We start from the raw sequence: 20,025 nt of genomic DNA on the forward strand, positions 1-20,025 counted from the left end.
ATGCTCATTTAGGTTTTAATATACCAATAGGCAGAGAAGGAATGAAGCAAGATTTGTGCTCCTAAAGTGCATCCACACTGAAGAAATAATCCAGTTTGACACCACTTTTAACTGCCATGGCTCCCTGGTATGGATTTCTTGGAACTGTAATTTGTTCTGGCACAAGAACAATCTGACAGAGAAGGCACAGAACTACATTTCCCAGAACTCCATGGCATGGAGCCATGACAGTTAAAGGGGTGGTCAAACTGGATCATTTCTGCAGTGTGGATGCGGCCAAAATGAAGAAGGTTAGCTCTCTATATCTGCAAACCTAAAAATCCTGCTCCCAAAGGGAAGCAAAACATTGTTAGCCATATTAAACGCAATGCAGATACCATGCAAGGAAAAATAGGATATTGAAAAGAAATTACCTTTCGACCCTCTGAAGGTCTGAACAAATCGCTGATGCTTAGGTCTAAACTTTGGAAAGGCGTGACATTGCCGCAACCATCTCTGCCTCTTTCCCACGGCTTGCCACCGTCACAATATGCCCAAGGGGCACAAAAGTCACCCAATTTGAACCCGTGCCAGGCCTGGATCCACTGCCTCCTCCTTCCTTTGTCCCCGTTGCGTATTCCTGCTGTACCGAATTTGTCGAAATCACCGAAAAGTTTTAAGAAATAAGAAAGAAACTTCTACCTCACTTTGTCTCTTGCACCAAAAAAGAAAAGATACCAAAGATGATTCTTTTTTTTGTTTGTTTGTTTGTTTCGTTTTGCAAAGGAAAAACGTCCTTTTTGTGCGTCCGTGTGGGTGTGCATGACGTGGTTGAGGATGCGTGGCTGGGTGGATGTGTCCGTCGTAATATATCTATATTTCTATATATTTTTTGCATGGCTTCTCAAAAGTACTCTGTTTGTGTCCGAACCCCTCAGCTTGCTCTGGGCAGAGAGAGGACCGTGGCTTTCTCGCTTTGGCGGAAGGCCTGACATCTTAAACTGGCCCCCAAAAACAAAACAACACATCCCCCTTACCTTTCTTTCCTCGCTCTTTCCTTACACATCGTGTTCCATGTGGATGTTACTCATACAATGCACTTTAGTGGTTATGGCACAGGGTTAGGAGTAGGGATGTCGTTCTTCTTCGCTATTTGAACGCTCAAAGGAAGGAACAAGTCGTTTTAGCCACTTCGTTCTCACTGTGTTCAAAGACAGCACAGTTTGCAAAATATATTTCAGACTAAGTATATTTCAAAACATTAGAAAAAGATAAGGTTGGGTGGCAGTGGTGAAATCCTGCTTTAAAACATGAGCAGCCCTTGAGAACGATGGGAGACTACAGCTTTGAGAAAGTGTGTAATTCCTTCATCCAGATTTTAAAATGTGCCACCTTGCAAGATTTAAACTCCAAATGGAAGGAGTCTGCTTACTTCCAGTTGAGAAGTTCAGCTTCTGGAACTGTTTCCAGTGGCAGAATTGATGTTTCGATGCAGGCGTTAACCATGTGTTAATGTATGATTTTGGGCCCCCAGATATTAAAAATCCTCTCTCCCTCCCAATCTCAAAAAGGAATTAACTATTTGCCTGTTCAAAGAGTCAAAACTGGTGACATCCTGAGATATGCCACATAGGATTTCAACAAACATCCTGTGTTGACAAAATCCAAATGTATAAGGGCAAAGATCATGTGTGTTTCTTAACTCCAAATCCATGAAAATGACATTTTTATGGTTCTAACTAGGTTGGTTTTATGACGCTGACGATCCCTACGAAGATAATTTTAGATCCACATGGTATCCCTCTCATCTTATAATTGCACAAAGGTCTGGCAGGGATCTTTCACCGACTTGCAACATCCCTCTTTCCTGCTGCGCTCCATCTAGCGAGACACAGAATTCGACAAACGCAAGGCGCATACTTGTATGATAGGCCATCACAATAAAAACTGCCCTGAAGGTGTGGCAAAGAGGGACAGGTAACAGGTAGCTTTAGGAGAACAAGTTTCCAAAGCCAGGAAACCGTTTCAGTTCAACTCACGTTACACAGTTATAGCACTATGATTCCACTTTAACTGCCATGGTTGCATCCATCCTGGTATGTGTAAGTTTTGTGGGGTACTTAGAATGTACTGCAAATCCCAGGATTGAACAGGATATTGCCATGGTCAATTCAAATACAATCATAATAGAAGTAGAAAGCTCCTGCATGGCAGGGGTTGGACTGGATGGCCTTGTGTTCTCTTCCAACTCTATGATTCTGATATAATGCTAAACAGGTTGAGTCTCTCTGATCCAGAATGCCAAAATCCAAAATATCCCAGAATCCAAATTTGTCCGCAAGTGACTGAAATAGTGACACCTTTGCTTGCTGATGGTTCAAGCGTACACAAACTTTTGTTTCCTCTGCAAATTGTTAAAAATGTTGTGTATAAAATTACCTTCCGTACAGGAAACATAAATCAATTTCATATTTAGATTTGGGTATTTCATTACAGTCAGTCCTCTGCATTTGCAGCTTTGACTTTTGCAGATTTGAGTATTCACGGATTTGGTTAATATGTTCTCTCTAGGAATCTCTATGTCCTCCGGCAGTTGACCACAAAGTCATGCTGGAAGACCTAGGGATTCCTACAGGGAAGACGTCTCTAGGCATTTGCCCGTCATCCAGTGCAATTCTATGGCCATGCTAAATCCAAAACACTTCTGGTCCAAAGCATTTTGGATAAGGGAGACTCAGCCTGTAACTGTGTGGTGTGGAAGGGTCCCAGGTTGCCTGCGGAGACAGAAAACATGGAAAAGCATCCATGACAATACTGACATGAGTAATTTGGGTGCAATTCCATGGTTTTGGGTTTGAATTCTACTAGTAGCTCCCATTTGATCAGATCCATGACATCAACTGTTGAACTGTGTGTCAACACTTATATAAATCCCACTCATTCAGTACATCTACTCTAGCTGCAGACTCCCAGTAGGACTGGTATTTGACCTTCATATACTTTACACTTACAGGGGGAAACATAGATACTGATGCTAGTACCATCAGCTCTCCTTATCCACTGATCTTTTATCCACGGATTCAAGCATCCATGGCTTGAAAATATTTAGAAAATGTATAGAAATTCCAAATAGCAAGCTTGATTTATTTAAGGGGGGCCATTTTACCATCCATTGTATTTAATAGGACCTGAGCATCTGCAGATTTTGGTATCCACAGGGGATCCTGGCACCAAACCCCAGCGGATGCCAAGGGCCCCACTGTATAATGAAGTAAGTTAAGTATCACCACATTAAACAAGTAAGTGGTAGCAGCTCTGACATTTCAGTGGGACAAGGAACAGGAGAAATAAATCAACTCTCTCCAAACCTGTTTCTTCCAAGTCAGACAATGGCTCCCATGAAGTATTCCTTCCTTGCATTTCCTCCGCTATGACTATAGTGTAAAAGTCTCCGCTCATCCATCATTCTTTTAAATGTTTTAAATACGGGCAGCATGCATTTGGAAAACACCTTTCCCGAGGCCGAAGGGCTTTTAAAAGTTGCATTGCAATATCCTGAATAAAAAGACACACAGTGACATTAAAGAGAAAAGAAAGAAAGCCAACAATTGCCTCCCTTCACTTGGAGAAAAAGTGTATTTTTTAAAGCAAGATCCAAGACAGTGCCGCAAATGGGTTTGCGTTGTTTAAAACGGACAATTGCGCCTTTGTCTTTGAAAGTAGGTTGACAGCAAAGACAAATAGGCAAAATATGAACTCTAAAATAAATGCTAACATCTCCCATCATCCTTTCCTTCCTTCCGTCCTCTTGCCCCTGACCAGCGTAAGCTGAGTAGTGTGGTCATGTTTTTAATCAAAGCAGTGCATTACTATATATTAATAAATTGAATGTTTCTTCTTTGTTTGTCGACTGTGCTATAACTTTAAAAGAAAAGGGAGAGAGAGAAAACCAAAGTCCTTTTCCCCCCTTTTTGCCTGTAAAAGAAAATGAAAAAAAAAAAGCTGTACATTTTATACCAAAGGTTTTCTTGTCTTTTCTTTTTTTCCTTCTCGGATACCTCATCCTGTACCTGTTTGTGGTGAAATGTTATTCACAAAAAGTAAACGTCCTTAACTGAAATGCATGTCTTTCCTTTTCATGGGGACAGGGAAGGGAGGCGGAAAGATGGCTGTGTGGATCGGGGTATGGGTTTCTGGTATAAAAATTGCATTCAAGTAACATTTGGGTTGCGTTTGCATTGCAGAAATAATCCAGATTGGCACCGCTTCAACTGCCATGGCTCAATGCACCAGAGCTCTCCGATAGAAAAGGCTAAATCTCTCGCAAGACTATGATTTCCAGAATTCCACAGCACAGAGCCAAGGCAGTTAAAGTGTTGTCAAATGGGATTATTTCTGCAGTGAGGATGCAGCCTTGGTAAGGTATCCATTTGGAGTGTCAAATCTCTAAAGTGGTTCCCAAACTTTGGTCCTCCAGATGTTTTGGACGTCAGCCGAAATCCAAAATGCTTTGGCTAAAAAGAAAGCCAGTGCATGGCATACATTATTCCATGATCCAGCCATCCCAAAGTCTCAGCTTCCCTGACACAAAACATTTCTGGACCTCGCGGCTGAGATCTTTACATTCAAAAATGATGTTTTGGGCAATGCCCCAAGAAGCCCAAGAGAGGATCGGATGAATTTTCCAACAGCTGAGATGGGCAGAATGCCTCAACCCTTGTCTCTTCCATGTTAAGATAAACAGAAAAAACATATACAAACGTGGAAATTACACAACTCCCCCCAGAATTTAGCTACTGTCAGAGCAGTTAGGTTTGGAACCAGATGTTTGCCAGTTGCGCTTTGGTTCCATGAAAAAGAACGTGAACAGCTAAACCTCACTGTCATCAATGTGAATTAAGCTCAATTAAATCTGAATCCAACCCTCAAGCTTTGGTTAGTAGAGGTACTTTGGTTAGTACACAGTACATAGTACCATCGATGCGTATTCTCTTTTCACTGTAAATTATCTGTGAATCAAGAAGGGAGGAGAACCCCCTGAACTCAAAGGAAAAACACACAGGAGATTGCATAGAGATTTGTGTTGTAATGGTATTTCCAAACAAACTCAAGGAGAACAGCACAGGGAAAAAAATCCAGAGGAATTTGGATTGAGAAGAAGCAAGACAGAGCAAAACTGAGGTCAGACGTCTGATAAAAAAAACCCCAAAAAACAACACAACAGAACACACACTGCAATTCAGTCCTTCCTAAAACATACCACAAAAAAAAAAAGATCTGAAATTAAAAAAGAGAGAGAGAGATATAAAGTGAGGTGGTTCAATTCATTTTCAAACCTTCATTTTAACTTGGGATGTATGATTAACAAAAGAACAAAGAAAAGAGGGGCATCAGAGAAGGGAGAAAGAGACGCACAAATCTTCTTCGCTCAATTCTTGCAATCTAACAGGTCCCCAAATCCAAGGAAGAGGTGGTGAACATATAGGTTTTCCTATAACAGAATGCTGCCCACGGTGCCCCATTGCTCCGGCTTGCATGACAACAGAAAGTTGCCCATGCCCGCTCTTAAAGGGCACAGGAAGAATCCACAGAGTGTAAGGTTCAATCCTAGAGAGAAAGGGGTGAAACCCACTCAGAACAAACTCTCTCCGCTGGGGAGGGTTTAGGATTTGTTGAAAGCCGCCAGGACGGCCCAGATCATCTCAGTGCCGCCCGCCTTGGCAGCCTCCACCTCAGGGTCCCTCTCCAGCAGGTCCTTGGACCGATTGATGGCCACGTCATATTGCTCGTCAACCAGGCTGGCAAAGATATTCTCCAAGACATCAGAGGCGTGGGCCAGCACCAGCAGCGCTAAGGTCCTCCTGTCCATGCGGTGGGGGTCATTGACCCACCTGTCCAGGACACTCTCCTGGAGCTTCTTCACCAAGCGCTGTTTCTCCGTGGTGTTGGTGACCGGGTGGGTGGTCATGTCGAAGAGGAGGAAGTTCTGCTTCTCGGTGGTCAGGATGCCCTTCTCCACCAAGTTCTTGGCGATCCGCTCACGGACGTTGCGGAGCTGATATTGCAACTTGAAGGGGTTCCAGGTTTCACCTAAGAGAGAACCCAGTAGACAAAATATTACTCCCAGACTTGGAGCTTGCATCCCCATCCATAAGTGTCCACAGGTAGCTTCACAGGCAGGGAATGTGACAGTAAGAACAAAAACTCCCTGGACAATCTTGTAATGCTGCTTCTTTCTCCTGTTTTCGCTAGAGCTAACAAAGCCTCTGACTAAGAAGCTCATTTTTAGAAAGTCTTTTTATGCCCCCTCCATAGCCCACCTTTCCTTTCTTATCCTCTGTCTAGCTGGTATTGGCAGCACTGCTATTTGGAAGGAGGGTGAAGGCAAGCTGGAGAAAAACAAACTTTCAGTGTTGGGTTGAAGCAGTGTTAGTGCATAAACAATGCAATAAAGCTTGAGTTGGGGAAGAAATGGATTCTGCTCAAGGCAATCCCAGTGTAGCTGAGTGTGCCTGCCTACTACAAGCAAGAGAAACAGCAGCTACTTCCACAAGTCCTTACTAAGCATGAGTGAATATCCAAACAGAGAGGAAAGGGGGTCACTGTCTCACCAGCCCCCACAAGAATGTTAAAGAACTATAGATTTATAGGTTTGGCTATAGAAATGGAAATGCTAAAAAACAGGTGAGGGGAGTAATCACTGGATGCATTTTGGAAGGACTTTTCAAATGGTCTTTAGAAGATTCAAAATGTTTTTGTCTACTAATGGAAGATTTCCCTGACCGAGTTGTTAGTTTTGAAAACATATATATATATATTAACATATGTTTCATCAAACTTCTTATTCAGAACAGCGTTATGAATAAAAAGTTTGCTAAAACATGAACTGTTCTTCTTTTCTGCAGTGTATGAACCAATGCCTGTCTTTTCCATATTATTTCTAAATTTTCTGTTAAAAAAAGATCATGTCCAGGAAAGAACTGATTTTGTTAACGGAGATATACCTAGTACAGAGGAAGTACAACTGGTACTTCCATCACTGCAAGGTAGGAAGAAGCAATGGGACATGGGTTCAGAAATCAACAGCCAGGGAAGGCACACAAAAGAGCAACCAGTTAAGTTCTCGTTTTGGAATTTTGCATCGGTGGAAACTTCTAATCCCTTTTTAAAAGCAGTTGTGGAAGGACCTTGTTGCAGTAATCCTATTATGGGGCTGAGAGCCAAGTACTGATGTTCCCTCCCTCACCTGTGAGCAGCTCAATCCAAGTCTGCACTGTCTCAGCAGGTTCGGTGGCTTTGAGGTGGCGGAGCGTCTCATCCAAGAGCACGTCTCCCGTTGGGGCGTCTGACTTTAGAAGCACCTAGAAGACAAAGAAAGAGGAAGATAAGGCCAACAATGCTGTTTTTGACCAAGGCACAGAGGTTTTAGAGAGACCAAGAGGCAGGTGATCTCACCTTCCGATCCAGCAGCCTTTTTTTCCTCATGGTTTGAGGCTCCAGCTGTATCCTTCCTCGCATGGCCAACTCAATGAGAATGCCACCGCGCAGCCCTGAGGAGATACAGTCATTCCAGAAAGATGTGTAGCCCTGAGAAGACAAAGGACAAGCATCAGTAAAGGTCACCTACATATGTCCCCACAACAGTCCTCCTACAAAGGAAACATGTCCTCCTTTTTCTTACCTTCCAAGTAACCTGTTCTTACACAGTAATGGCTCTTACTGCCTCACATATCTATCAATCCCCTGACTTTACTGTTTGATTTAACTCGCATCCACAGGTGTATTCAACTGGTTATGGCAAACATGGTAAAGAAACCTCTATCATGCCCTTCCCTTTGGGTCAGAATGCTGCGGAACAAAAGTAAGAGAGAGCTACGGGGTTCGTGTCATCCTTGCACCATCCAACTGGCCATAGCAAGAAATAAGATGCTGGATAAGATAGCTCTTTGTCCATCTAGCAAGGCTCTTCTTATGATCCAGCTGAGCAAGGGTTTCCTGAGACAGGCAAGGTGCATAATGCAAACGGAGGAGTGAAGAGACAACAGGGAGAAAACAAACCAACAAACCAACACTGTGTTGCTTAAATTCTTCCCTGTTAGGGATTAACTTATGATAAAGCCGTTCCAAGTTGAAGAACAACCCAGGCTCCTTTACACAAAAAGGAGAGAAGGTGGCAGGTCAACAGGAACAGCAGCTTGGCATCGGCAAACCATACCTCCTGTGCAAACACTAGGCCCACACTTCATGCGCTTCCTTGACTTGACATCACTGGTTTCAACCAAAGAGGAAAAAGGGAGTCAGGAGCCTGTTTGCTCTGCGATGGATAGCTTATGCAAGGCACCTTTGCCTTGGCAAACATTTGACAACCAGCACTTGTTACTTCTCTACCTTCAAAAACAAACACACCTTACTTCCTCATGCTACAGTACTGTAAAGGAAAGTTGGATAAGGGCCTTTTGGAGGAAAATCTGGAAGAAGGGAAAGTTCATTTGTTTATTTTTCTTTAAAAGGTCTTCTCAAGTAAAATAAGCAAGTGAACTTTCCCTTCTTCCTGAAGGATACTGAACACACACTGAAGTTATTTATTGTAACAACAAAACTCTTGGAATGAGTGGCTTTGAATTATAGCTGGTTCAGCCAGAATCCTATGCGTCTCAAAGAAACTTCTGTGGGTGCATAGAGAAATGTTAAATACGTTTCACATCAGGGCCATATTTGCACTTGCAATAGCTGCAAATGTTCATCCTGGAACAAAAAGCACTGAACTAGCCCTTACTGTCAAGAAGTTTTCAGTACTTTACTCAGGGGGAATCCAGAACTGGAAACTTCCTAGTGTATTTTGTTGTTGTGTGCCTCCAACCCATTATTTTGACTTATGCTGATGCTAAGGCAAACCTATCATGGGGTTTTCTTGGCAAGTTTTTCCAGAGGAAGTTTGTCTTTGCCTCTCTCTGAGGCTGAGAGAGTGTGACCTGCCCAGGTTTTCCATGGCTGAGCGAAGATTCAAACCCTGATCTCCGGAGTCATAGTCCAACGCTCAAACCACCACACCACACTGACACATTATATTATATTATATTATATTATATTATCATTATATTCAAATATTTCATTATATTACTACATCACAAATTTGTAACAGCCAAACTGATACCAATATCATGGCTCTAACTGCCCAAATTTCCAAGCCTAAAAGCTGGAATCAAGATTTCACATAGCGATACCAAAACGTAAAGAGGATTTCTTTCAGGTATGAAGTCTAACATCAATATTTTGACATTCTGGGTGCATAGTATGAGTTCTTCCATCGGAGTGGTTTAGACTAGAACAGAATCCTCCCTCACCACCACCAACCCAAAGAAAATAAAGGAAAGGAAGGGAAGGAACAGTATCACACCCAAATCGTAAATCTACTTTTGCCCCTCACTAGGGCCTGACTATTTCAGCAAAGTGCACCTTTGAGTATATATATTAAGGTCCTTGTGTTAAGGACCATAGTTGTTTAACAGTAACTGGCAACTTCCAGGGATAATTTTGTGGGTTCTTCTCAGAAGATTCAGAAGTCCAACAAGTGCTGCAGCGTCCTCAGACTGTCGCTTCTTTCCTAGTCTATAAAGTTCACAAGTGAACTGTTTGAATAACATGTCACCCTGGCAGAGAAAACCCAGTTGAAAAACCGGTCTGTGACCAACGACTGAACGGGAAAAACAAACCAGGATAACAGTCCCTGTATTGACAAGGGATCCAAACACACACAGGATTAGCAACCGGACTCCAAATTTGGGGCTGATTTCCCCAATTTCTTCTCCGATTCTGCCTCTTACACGGATCAGGTATGTGTTTTAAAACAAATCTCTGCAACTGGATTGTAGTTACAATTTTAAGAAAATGAATATCATTCCCTGGACAAGTAATCTGCCCCAAAAGAATGAACCCCTCTTAGCGTGGCTTCCAGGAAAAGCCGGCACCCGTTTCTCCAAGAGCCAACAAAACCCACCACAGGAAAGGCTTGTTTGGTGTGATCAAATGAAAAAGCTTCTGCCATTACAGGAAAAGTCGGAAGTGGATGCCCCCGGGGAGAAAAGAGAGAGCGACGGAGCAGGTGCAGCTGGAGTTACATTGCCACAACTTAATTTAAAAGGTTCCCCCAAAGGACAAAGAGTTACTTACGTAATATACCAGGGATAACACTCTATCTAGAGCAAGTGCTGTCGGCTTGGCTTGGCAAGCAGTTTCAAATGCAAATCGCTCCTAGAGCGCAACCACAGGCTCTGTTCCCCCCGCCAGCTTTGCTAGCTGAGAAACTACCAGGTGGCGGTCTCCAGGATTGAAACCAGGAGCTTCTACTTGCAAGGCATGTGCTCAGTCACCAAGATGTGCCTCCTCACCAAGGATGACTTGCTATTAAAGGAAAACATGCTTTGTTGGGGGAGTTCAAACACAGAGGATGGGGCCAAGGCATAAGGCAGCAGTACAGAACCTGGAAGAACTAAAAACCAGGATGGGAAATCTATCAACTTTCAGAGACTGTCGAAGTACAATTCCAATAATCGCTGGCCATATACAACTCCACATTCGCTAGTGTTAGGGGCACAGGACCCCTGTCAAAGTGGGAAAACTGCATATAAAGAATCACATTTTTTTTATTTTTACCTGAGAGAACCCCTCTCTAGGAATCTCTTGGTCCTCCAGAGCAAATCTGTGGTCAACATCCGCCAAAATCTGACCACAGAATTGCACTGGAGGACCTACAAATACCTAGATAAGTGTGTTCTCTCTAGGACTCTCTAGGTTCTTCAGTATAGCATTTGGCAGAGGCTGACTGTAGTCACACTGGAGGACTTAGAAATTCCTAGAGGGAATATATGAATCAAATCCACAAATAATCAAATCTGCAAAAGTCAAAACCACAAATGTGGAGAGTTGACTGTAAGCTGCTGGCTGGAGATGATGGCAAGTGGAGTTTAGATGGCCATGTGTTCTTCACACCCAATGTGATGTTCAGTGGGTTTTCACATTGCTATGTGTCTTCAAGTTGATTCTGATCTATGGCAATCCTCTCCTAGGGTTTTCTTGGCCAGATTTCTTCAGAGAAGGTTTGACATTGCCCTCCTCAGAGGCTGAGAGAGTGGGACTTGTCCAAGGTTACCTAGTGGGTTTCTATGGCTGAGTGGAGATTTGAATCATGGTCTCCAGAGTCCTAGGAAAACATTCAAACCATTGCACCTTGATGAGAAGCTGTGGGTTTCCTTATGTCAGTGAGGATTCAAACTATGGTCTCTGGAAGTCCAACAAAACACTCACATCAATGCTCTTGGGTTTTTACTCTAGTCCCTGGGGACTCAAGTGAGGCCATTTCTCTCACTACAGGTTTCATTTAACAGTTTCAATAGTGCTAGGACAGAAGATGGTTTTCGTAATGTCAACGGTCTAGCTGCGCTCAATGCTGTTCCTAAATCTCACCTTAATTTTGAGGCATGAGTAGGAATGAAGGAAGGGCAGGGTGCTTCCTTTAACTAATAAAGGACAAAAGCTTGGACATGTTTGTCTCACTGGAAATATTCTGCAAGATAACCTAGCACAAAATGGCTAACCCAAGCTTCCAAGCAGGTTCCTACCTAGCTTCTGACACATATCTAGACAGGAAATTTAATGCAAAGAGAAAGAATAAAATGGAAGAAAATGACACTGAGAAACTGAAGCGTGTCCAAAGGAGGGCGACTAAAATGGTGAAGGGTCTGGAAACCATCCCTATGAAGAAAGACTTAGGGAGCTGGGGATGTTTAGCTTGGAGAAGAGAATGATATGATAGCCCTGTTTAAATATTTGAAGGGATGTCATACTGAGGAGGAGCAAGCTTGTTTTCTGCTGCCCAGAGGCTAGGACCCGGAGCAATGGATGCAAGCTCCAGAAAAGAGATTCCACCTCAACATAGGAGGAACTGCCTGAGAGTAAGGGCTGTTTGACAGTGGAACACACTCCTTCCTCGGAGTGTAGTAGAGTCTCCTTCTCTGGAGGTCTTTAGGCAGAGGCTAGAAGCCATCTGTCGGGGATGCTTTGATTGAGAGTTCCACTTCCACCCTTCCATTAAACCTTGTTTAAAAATCAGCCAGGGGGTTATGACCGGGGCAGAAGAAACCGCCATTAGAACTCAAATTTGTCACTGGGTTTGGTTCTGTGACTTTAAGACCCAGTAGAAATCAAGGTTCTTCCCCCAAGAAATGTTAACTGTAACATGAGATGGCCAAGTCACTGGCATTCCTGGCAGGGCTGTTGGGTAATTGGTGTTTTCGTGAAGCGTGTCTGAGAATAGAGATTGTTTAGAGATTGTGTTGGGTATATTCTCGCTTAGTAACCCAAGGGACAGCAAAAACTGAAATGGTCTTGAATGCCGTTTTTAAAAAGTGGGACACGTTGAGTCTCCCTTATCCAAAATGTTTGGGACCAGAAGTGTTTTAGATTTCAGAGTTTTTGGAATGTTTGCATACACATCATGAGATATCTTGGAGAAGAGGCCCAAGTCTAAACAAGGAATTCATTTATGTTTTGTGTACACCTGATACGCAGAGCCTGACGGTAATTTTACACACAATATTTGTAATCATTTTGTGCATGGAACAAAGTTTGTGTACACCGAACCATCAGAAAACAAAGGTCTCAGAGAGCCACGTACACAATTCTGGAGTATTTTGCAATTCTGGATAAGGGAGACTCAACCTGTAAAGAAACACAATGCATTGGTCTGCTTGTTCATAAGGATGACCTACCTGTTTCCTCAAAGGCAGGACAAAGAATTCTTCACCTGTAATAACTAGCCTGCGTCTGCACTGCAGAATTAACTGACACGGCTTTAACTGCCATGGCTGCACACAACGAAATTCTTTTAATTGTACTTTTGTGAGATATTTAGCCTCCTCGGTCACAGAGATCTGGTGCCACAACAAACTCTAGCTCCTAGGTTTCCATAACATGGAGCCATGGCAGTTAAAACGGAGCCAAACTGGATTGTTTCTGCAGTGCGGTTGCAGCCCTCAAGGTTCTTGCTGTAACTCCCTGACATCCGCACAACTGGCAATGCTGGCTCAGAGGCTGAGGGGAGTTGCTATCCCCAAAAACTGTTGGAGGGTCATAAAGTTCCCACTCGGGCCAAAGAAGAATCTCAGCCAGCTGCCTTTTCCGGTCCACAATAGCAGGCAACGTTCTACAACTGTGAAGTTATTGATACACGTGATCATAACCATCAACACTGTCACAACCTTCCATCCCAGAGAAAGGGAAAGATCTCAGGGGATGAAAGAGAGGGAAGAAACGAGAGGCACATCCCGCTCTTTTCGTACCTCCTTATCTTTCAGTCCCAGGAGCAGCACTTCCTCCATGAGGGTGAGACGGATATCTTTGGAGTCGCCAGAGTCTTCCTCGCCCGCACTCTTGTCCAGCACTGAGTCTTCATCCCCCTCCACCCGCTTGTCAGCATTCTTGCCAACGTCAGCCCGCCGCCCTCGGTGAATTAACGTGGTCATGGTCTCTCGGCTGCACCTAGGTTTTAAAAAGAAAACATTGGGCAAATGAACCTAGCCTGTCCAGTTCTGGGCACCACAATTCAAGAAGGATGTTGAGAAGCTGGAGCGTGTCCAGAGGAGGGTAACCGAAATGGTGAAGGGTCTGGAAACCATAAAGCCCTATGAGGAAAGACATAGGGAGCTGGGTATGTTTAGCCTGGAGAAGAGACGGTTAAGAGGGGACAAGATAGCTTTGCTCTGGTACCACAACAAACTACCATTTCCAGAATGCCATAGCCTTGAGCCATGGCAGTTAAAGTAGTGCCAAATTAGATTATTCCTGCAATGTGGATGTACCAGTTGGCAGTCTCAAAGTGACTATAGGACTCCAAATGAATCCATGATTCAGAAGTTGAAGGAGAAAGAATGCAGATTCAACCATGGCCTCAAGGACCAGAGGAAAAGTAAAACCAGCTACAGGTATACTGCACTTAACAAAGCTGACATGTTCCTAGGCTTTACGTCTGCAGCAAAAAAGTTGGTACAAGAAACAGGAATGACAATGGAAGAATAAGCATCTGTTTCAAGACAGTTCAACATGTTTCAGCCAATGTTTTGTTCAAAACTAACACTATGTACCCATGAAATGAAACATTCAGGTCAGGGAAGCCTTGCAGAAGTAAATTAAAAAGACATTCTGAAACTTCCATCTTAGATGTATTTATTTAGTGCCAGCAGGGTACATGAGGATATACACAATGTTACTTCCTAGAGACCACTTGAAAGCTTCTTCCAAAATGCATCCAGGAATGATTCTTGCTGCCACTGGTGAAAGCTTGTTCCTTATTATAAGGGATGGGCCCCCTATCTGGGGGTCTGAGAGCCCTTATAGGGTTGGCAAGTGTCCCTTATTATAAGGCATGTTCATTTGTGAGTTGGAAAGCTTGTTCCTTATTGTAAGGGTTGCCTCCTATTTGAGGGCCAGAAAGCTTGTTCCTTATTACTGTATAAAGCAGTGTTCCTCAAATATTGGTGCTCCATGTGTTTTGGATTTCAACTCCCAGAAGCCCTAGGCATTTGGGACCACAATCAGGAACCCTGGGAGCTGAAGTCTAAAACATCTGGAAGAGCAACGTTTGGGAAACACTGTTATAAAGGATGTCCCTTATCTGAGGGTCCTCATAGGGCCAGAAAGTGCAAAAGCCTTTATAGGGCTGGCAAGTGTCCTTTTATGAGAAGGCGATTCCCAAACGTTGGTATTTTGGACTTCAGCTCCCAGAAGTCTTAGCCAGCATGACCAGAATTCAGGGAGATGAAGTCCAAAACATCTGAAGGACCAAAGTTTGGGAAACACAGCCATAAAGGATGTTCCTTGAGGGTCTGAGAGCCCTTATAGGGCTGGCAAGGGTCTTTTATTATAAGGGACGCTCCCTATTTGAGGCTTGGAAAGCCTTTCCTTTGACACAGACAGAATGTGGTGCCTTAAATGACTGTATTTTGGGCCCTTCGTTGGGCACCTTCAGCTTGGCAGAAAATATGGTTCAAGCACTTCTTGCAATACCCATTTTCCAGAGTGCCTCCTTTTCCAACTCATATCCAGAGTTTGCCCATATATATATATATGCTGTTTTGTTCCAGTATCTTCTTTTACAAGCAAGCTTATCCTGGAGGTTAAAAATTGGGGATTTTCAGGGGGAGAGAAAGCTTTCCACCTTGAAAACCTTGTTGCATGCCAAGATGCAGTTTTGAAAAGGCACAGGTGCAAGAGAGAGGAAAGGAGGAGGACAAGGCCATTGCAAACGTGGCAACATTTTTAAAAATACATGAAATGTTGTATTTTTGCCCCCTTTTTTTTTTGCAATTCTTCCAAATATGGACCCTGGCTTTCTTTATAATAAAATAAAGGTTTATGGATAACAGAGCCAAGAAGCTTAATCTTAACATTTTCTTATCCTTTCGATTCACCTACTATTGTAATCCAGATTGTCCTGAATTGCTGGATCAGGAAAATGAAGCAGAGAGAGAGAAACAAGAACAGCAGCAACAAGCCATCTCTTAAATTCAAAGCAGAAGGAGGGGGCTTTATGCACAGAGGCCCCAATTTGAGCTGCATTGCATTCCCCTTTTGCAGACTCACCTGTAATGCCTTGCTTCTCCCCCTTTGCTGCTCAAGTCCCTCCTTTGCTTTTCTCTTTTCAGGGAAGATGGAGAGACCAAAGCAGAAGAAACTTTACTTCCTGGTTCATCTACAAAAAGGAAAAAGGAGGAAAAAATGAAAATATACTCCCCAAACACATCAAGCTTCCTGGTCTGTCTATGGGAAGCCTACCCTGGTGTCTCTTGCAAAGGGCCAATGGAAATGCACATTGCAAGGCAAGGCACCAATGGGATCCAGAGGGAGGCGGGTTGTGTTGAAACAGACCAACTTGCAAAAGGGAAAAAGAAGGGGGAGACACAGAAATTAATGAATTTACAAAGGGAGGACCCACTTTGCAAGGTTGACAGCTGAGAAAGCCATGGGGATGGAGGGTGGGGCTCTTTCCTGGGAAGAGAGAGCAAAGAGATTGTTGCAAAAAGAAAATGCAATATTTATACACACAATGCAACATCCTATGGAACAGGGCACAAAGAGACCAAATGCAGCCTATATTCAACAGGGAGCAAGAGGTTGATGCAAAAACAAAATGCAATATATAATATATATATTAACACACACACCCCACACACACACATATACACAGAGAGACACTAAATGCAACATCCTTGAAATGCAACAACTTATTGAACAGGGAGCAAGTTGTTGCAAAAACAAATGCTATATATATATATATATATATATACAGTATACACCACACAGCCAAAATGCAGCATACTGTTGAACAGGGAACAAACAGACAAAAGGCAGCAACTTATTGAACAGGGAAGAAAATCTATAAATCATCTATCAATAGATAGATGGAGATTGCATTTTGTTTTCGCAAACATCTATTTGTTCCCTGTTCAATAAGTTGATGCATTTGTTGCATATTATATATAGTGTGTGTTGTGTATTGCATTTGTTTTTGAGACAACCTGTTTCTTTCCTGTTCAATACATTGTTGTATTTTGTATTTTATATATAATGTTGAAAGAAGTATAGAAGAAGAGTTTTATTATTATTTTATTATTTTATTATTTTTTTCTCTCCATTTTTGCCTCGCCTCAAGTACAATGTCCACAAGGCAGGCTTATCGCCAGTGCAAATAACGCCGTTTGCACACCGTTTTTACTTCTGTGGCTCCCTGTTTGGATCCTGGGTTTGAGTTGTTGGATTTAGCCAACTCAATCCCAGGGTCCATGTAGTTAGGTGTTGTAAACTGGATTATTTCTGCAGTACAGATGCAACCTGGCCCTTTGGCTGCCAGCTTTGTTCCTTTCACTTAATGAGGAAGAGGAAGATGGAGCTGAGGAGACTTTCTTTCTCCAAAATGGCAGCCATGTTGCTCTGAGACAACAAGAAGGAAAAAGCAGAGAGATGACATGTAGGGATATATATATCTATCACACACATATACATATTCATCGATATGATAGATGATCGATAGATAGATAGATAGATAGAGATAGATAGATGTAGATAGATAATGTCTTGTGGAACCATTTGTATATTTCGAGACATCCTGCCCTTTGGAGAGCTTCAGTCATACATTAATGGCTGGAAGTCATTTTGTGTCTTTCTGAAGACAAGCCTAAATTTTGACTGCGATAAAATTCCTCAGGCTTGAGCACCACACTGACAGAATTGTGGACCAAAAATAAGGCCTAATAAATGTTTTCCTTACGTCTTAACAAATATCCACACGAAATTTACTCGTGTTTTACTTGCAGTGGTTCCCCCCCTGCCCGGCTTCAATTTTGAGTTGAGATTGTGTTAAAAGTTTACAATGAGTTGCCTTTATTCAAATACGTGGTACCCCGGGATACGAAGCACGCCTTACGAATTCCGGGATACGAAAAAATCCATAGAAAAAAACTGTTCCGGGTTACGAAGGTTATTTCGGGTTACGAAAAATTTTTTGGTGCTTTTCGGCGCTTTTTTCCACGAATCGCGGCTTTCCTGCGCTAGCGCTATGGCTTTTTCGGCTTGCGAAGGTTTTCGGGTCGAATGGCGCCGCGGAACGAATTAAATTCGTAACCCGGGGTACCACTGTAGTTGGGACCCGGGTATTTTTGGATTTTTAATTATTATTATTATTATTCTTATATTATTATTATTATTATTATTATATTTTATATTGATATATATATATATATATATATATATATATATATTATATATATACTGTATATATATACACAAGATATCTTCAGAGACAGTGACCCGCGCTAAACTGTACATCCATCGATGTTTCATTTACACTCACACAACTTGAAGATAACTTTACACACAATTTTTAAACAATTTTAATACATGAAACCAATTTTCTCTAGATTGGACCCCTCAGAAAGCCAGATTTTGGACTATTTTGGACTTAGAGATTTCATATAATAGGGAGACTCAACCTTTCTATACTTGAGGAACACAAACTAAAGAAACTGAACTATTGAAACACCGAAGAAAATGGATCCTATGAGGAAAAAAATGAAGGAATTGGGATACAGTAATAGACTGAGGTGGACGAATGGTTGTGTGTCACACAAAAGAGGGGAAAATGTGTCCAAAGTTGTCCTCCGTTGTTCCTGAGGAAACGACCAATATTTGTGGCAACAGGGTAGATTTCGGTTGAACATTAGGAATAGGGTTGCCATAATTCTCTACTAAAAACCAGGACAAAATGTAGGACAAAATTTAGACCAAAATGTAGGACAATTGTAGGATTAAAATTTAGCCTGAAATGTAGGACATTTAAGAAAAATGGAAGAGCTTAAATGTCCTACATTTTGGGCTAAATTTTATCCTACAATTCTCCTTCATTTTGGTCTAAATTTTGTCCTGGTTTTTAGTAGAGAATTTTGGCAACCCTAATTAGGAAGGGCTTTTTAGTGTTTTGACATTGGCACCAATTTCCAGGATGGTGGCGTGTGGGTTGGAGACGCCATACAAAGATGGCGGACACGAGACCCACTATGGATTCAAAATGGCAGGCGCGTGTTGTGTGGTGTTTTGTAGCCGCTTTGCCTGAGGGAGACGTGAAAAGACGTCTGGAGTCTAAGAGGACCACGCTGCTCACCGTCCTCGTGCGAGCTGTGCTTTTCCGCTTTGCACGAGGGAGGAGGAGGAGGGAAGCCAAACGCAGGAAGCCAAGCCAAGGGAGGGAAAGCCATTTTTTCCCTCAGGGAAATCTTCCCTTCCGCTGGCTTTTTGAAATGGAGGTGCAAGAGAACTAAGCAACCCAACTGCCTGCCTAAAAAAGAATCCTCCTCCTTTTCATATTTCTGAAAGGAATTAAATGGGGTGAAGGACCACTGGTGTTATTCTTTCCTGGAAGACCCTGTCAATGAAGACAAGAACCAAAGTGTTCAACACCAGAAGCCTCCATTTTGTGAAGGCTTTCCTTGATTCTCTTCAATTCCTCAGCAGTTTAATATGGTCACATTCCCTCAAAATGTTCCAGTTTGCAGTGACACTTTTTCACCGGCTTTTTAAAAAATCCCAAATTCTCTCTCCTCCTCCCACTTTCCCCCTTTTGGCCCTTAGTTCACACCAACTGTTGCAAAATGAGTTCAAAGTACACACATAGTTTGCACTCAGGGTGCGTCTACACTGTAAAAATGATGCATTTTGACACCACTTTATGTGCAGTAAGCTCATTTAGGGGGATTTGTAGTTTTTGCAAGGTCTTTTGCCTTTGTTGCCAACGAGTGCCAAACTGCAAATCCAGGATTCTGTAGGATGGAGCCATGGCTTTTAAAGCAGTGCCAAACTGCATTATTTCATCAGTGTAGATGCACCCTCAAGTAATGCAGGAAGGGAAAGAGAAGGAGGCAGAATCGTTCCCTGCCATGCAGACCGAGGCAAAAGCAAACTGCTGCGGCTTCTCTTCACCTCTCTGTTCTTCTTCATTTCATTTCGGCATTAAAGAGAAATTAGATTGTAAGCCTGAGGGCAGGGAACCATCCAATTAAAAAGATTGTATATACAGCGCTGTGTAAATTTACAGCGCTTTATAAATAAAAGTTAATAATAATAATAATAATAAATAAAGCGCATTTAAGCATCCTGCTAATAAAGCCAAAATTGCAAGTAAGTGCACGAATGATTATCACACGCAATTGCAAAAGTAAAGAGACATTGAAATGCAGTGTCACTGAAATCCCAGAAGTAATGAGATGCACGTTAATGCTTCTTTGTGACCACTTTAATGGCGGGTTTTGTGCAACGTCGTGTGAAATCGTTTTGCGTAATTACGCAATTTCTTCCAGGATATTCATCATATGATAAAACTCCCAATCTCCATAGCTTTGGCCATCTTGACTTTGATGCCGCTTGGGTTAAACGTGTCCCAGTTTTTCATCTGGGGATATATTGGAGGGTATGTGACCTCCTCCTCCTCCTTCTGCCGCCATG

At 42.6% G+C, this 20,025-nt stretch overlaps 1 protein-coding gene across 1 annotated transcript; it reads right to left on the minus strand.

Annotated features, from left to right (window-relative positions):
* Positions 1–5,045: 5,045 nt before the first annotated feature.
* Positions 5,046–15,826, minus strand: GOLPH3L (golgi phosphoprotein 3 like). Its single transcript, XM_042441156.1, has 6 exons — positions 15,808–15,826; positions 15,616–15,724; positions 13,317–13,515; positions 7,435–7,566; positions 7,226–7,340; positions 5,046–6,069 (listed from the first exon to the last, which is right to left on the minus strand). Exons 3-6 carry the CDS (start codon positions 13,497–13,499, stop codon positions 5,642–5,644), a joined length of 858 nt encoding a protein of 285 aa, XP_042297090.1. The 5' UTR covers positions 13,500–13,515; positions 15,616–15,724; positions 15,808–15,826; the 3' UTR covers positions 5,046–5,641.
* Between the last annotated feature and the right edge of the window lie 4,199 nt (positions 15,827–20,025).

Source organism: Sceloporus undulatus, chromosome 9 (genome assembly GCF_019175285.1).
Source record: "Sceloporus undulatus isolate JIND9_A2432 ecotype Alabama chromosome 9, SceUnd_v1.1, whole genome shotgun sequence".
Classification (NCBI taxonomy): domain Eukaryota; kingdom Metazoa; phylum Chordata; class Lepidosauria; order Squamata; family Phrynosomatidae; genus Sceloporus; species Sceloporus undulatus.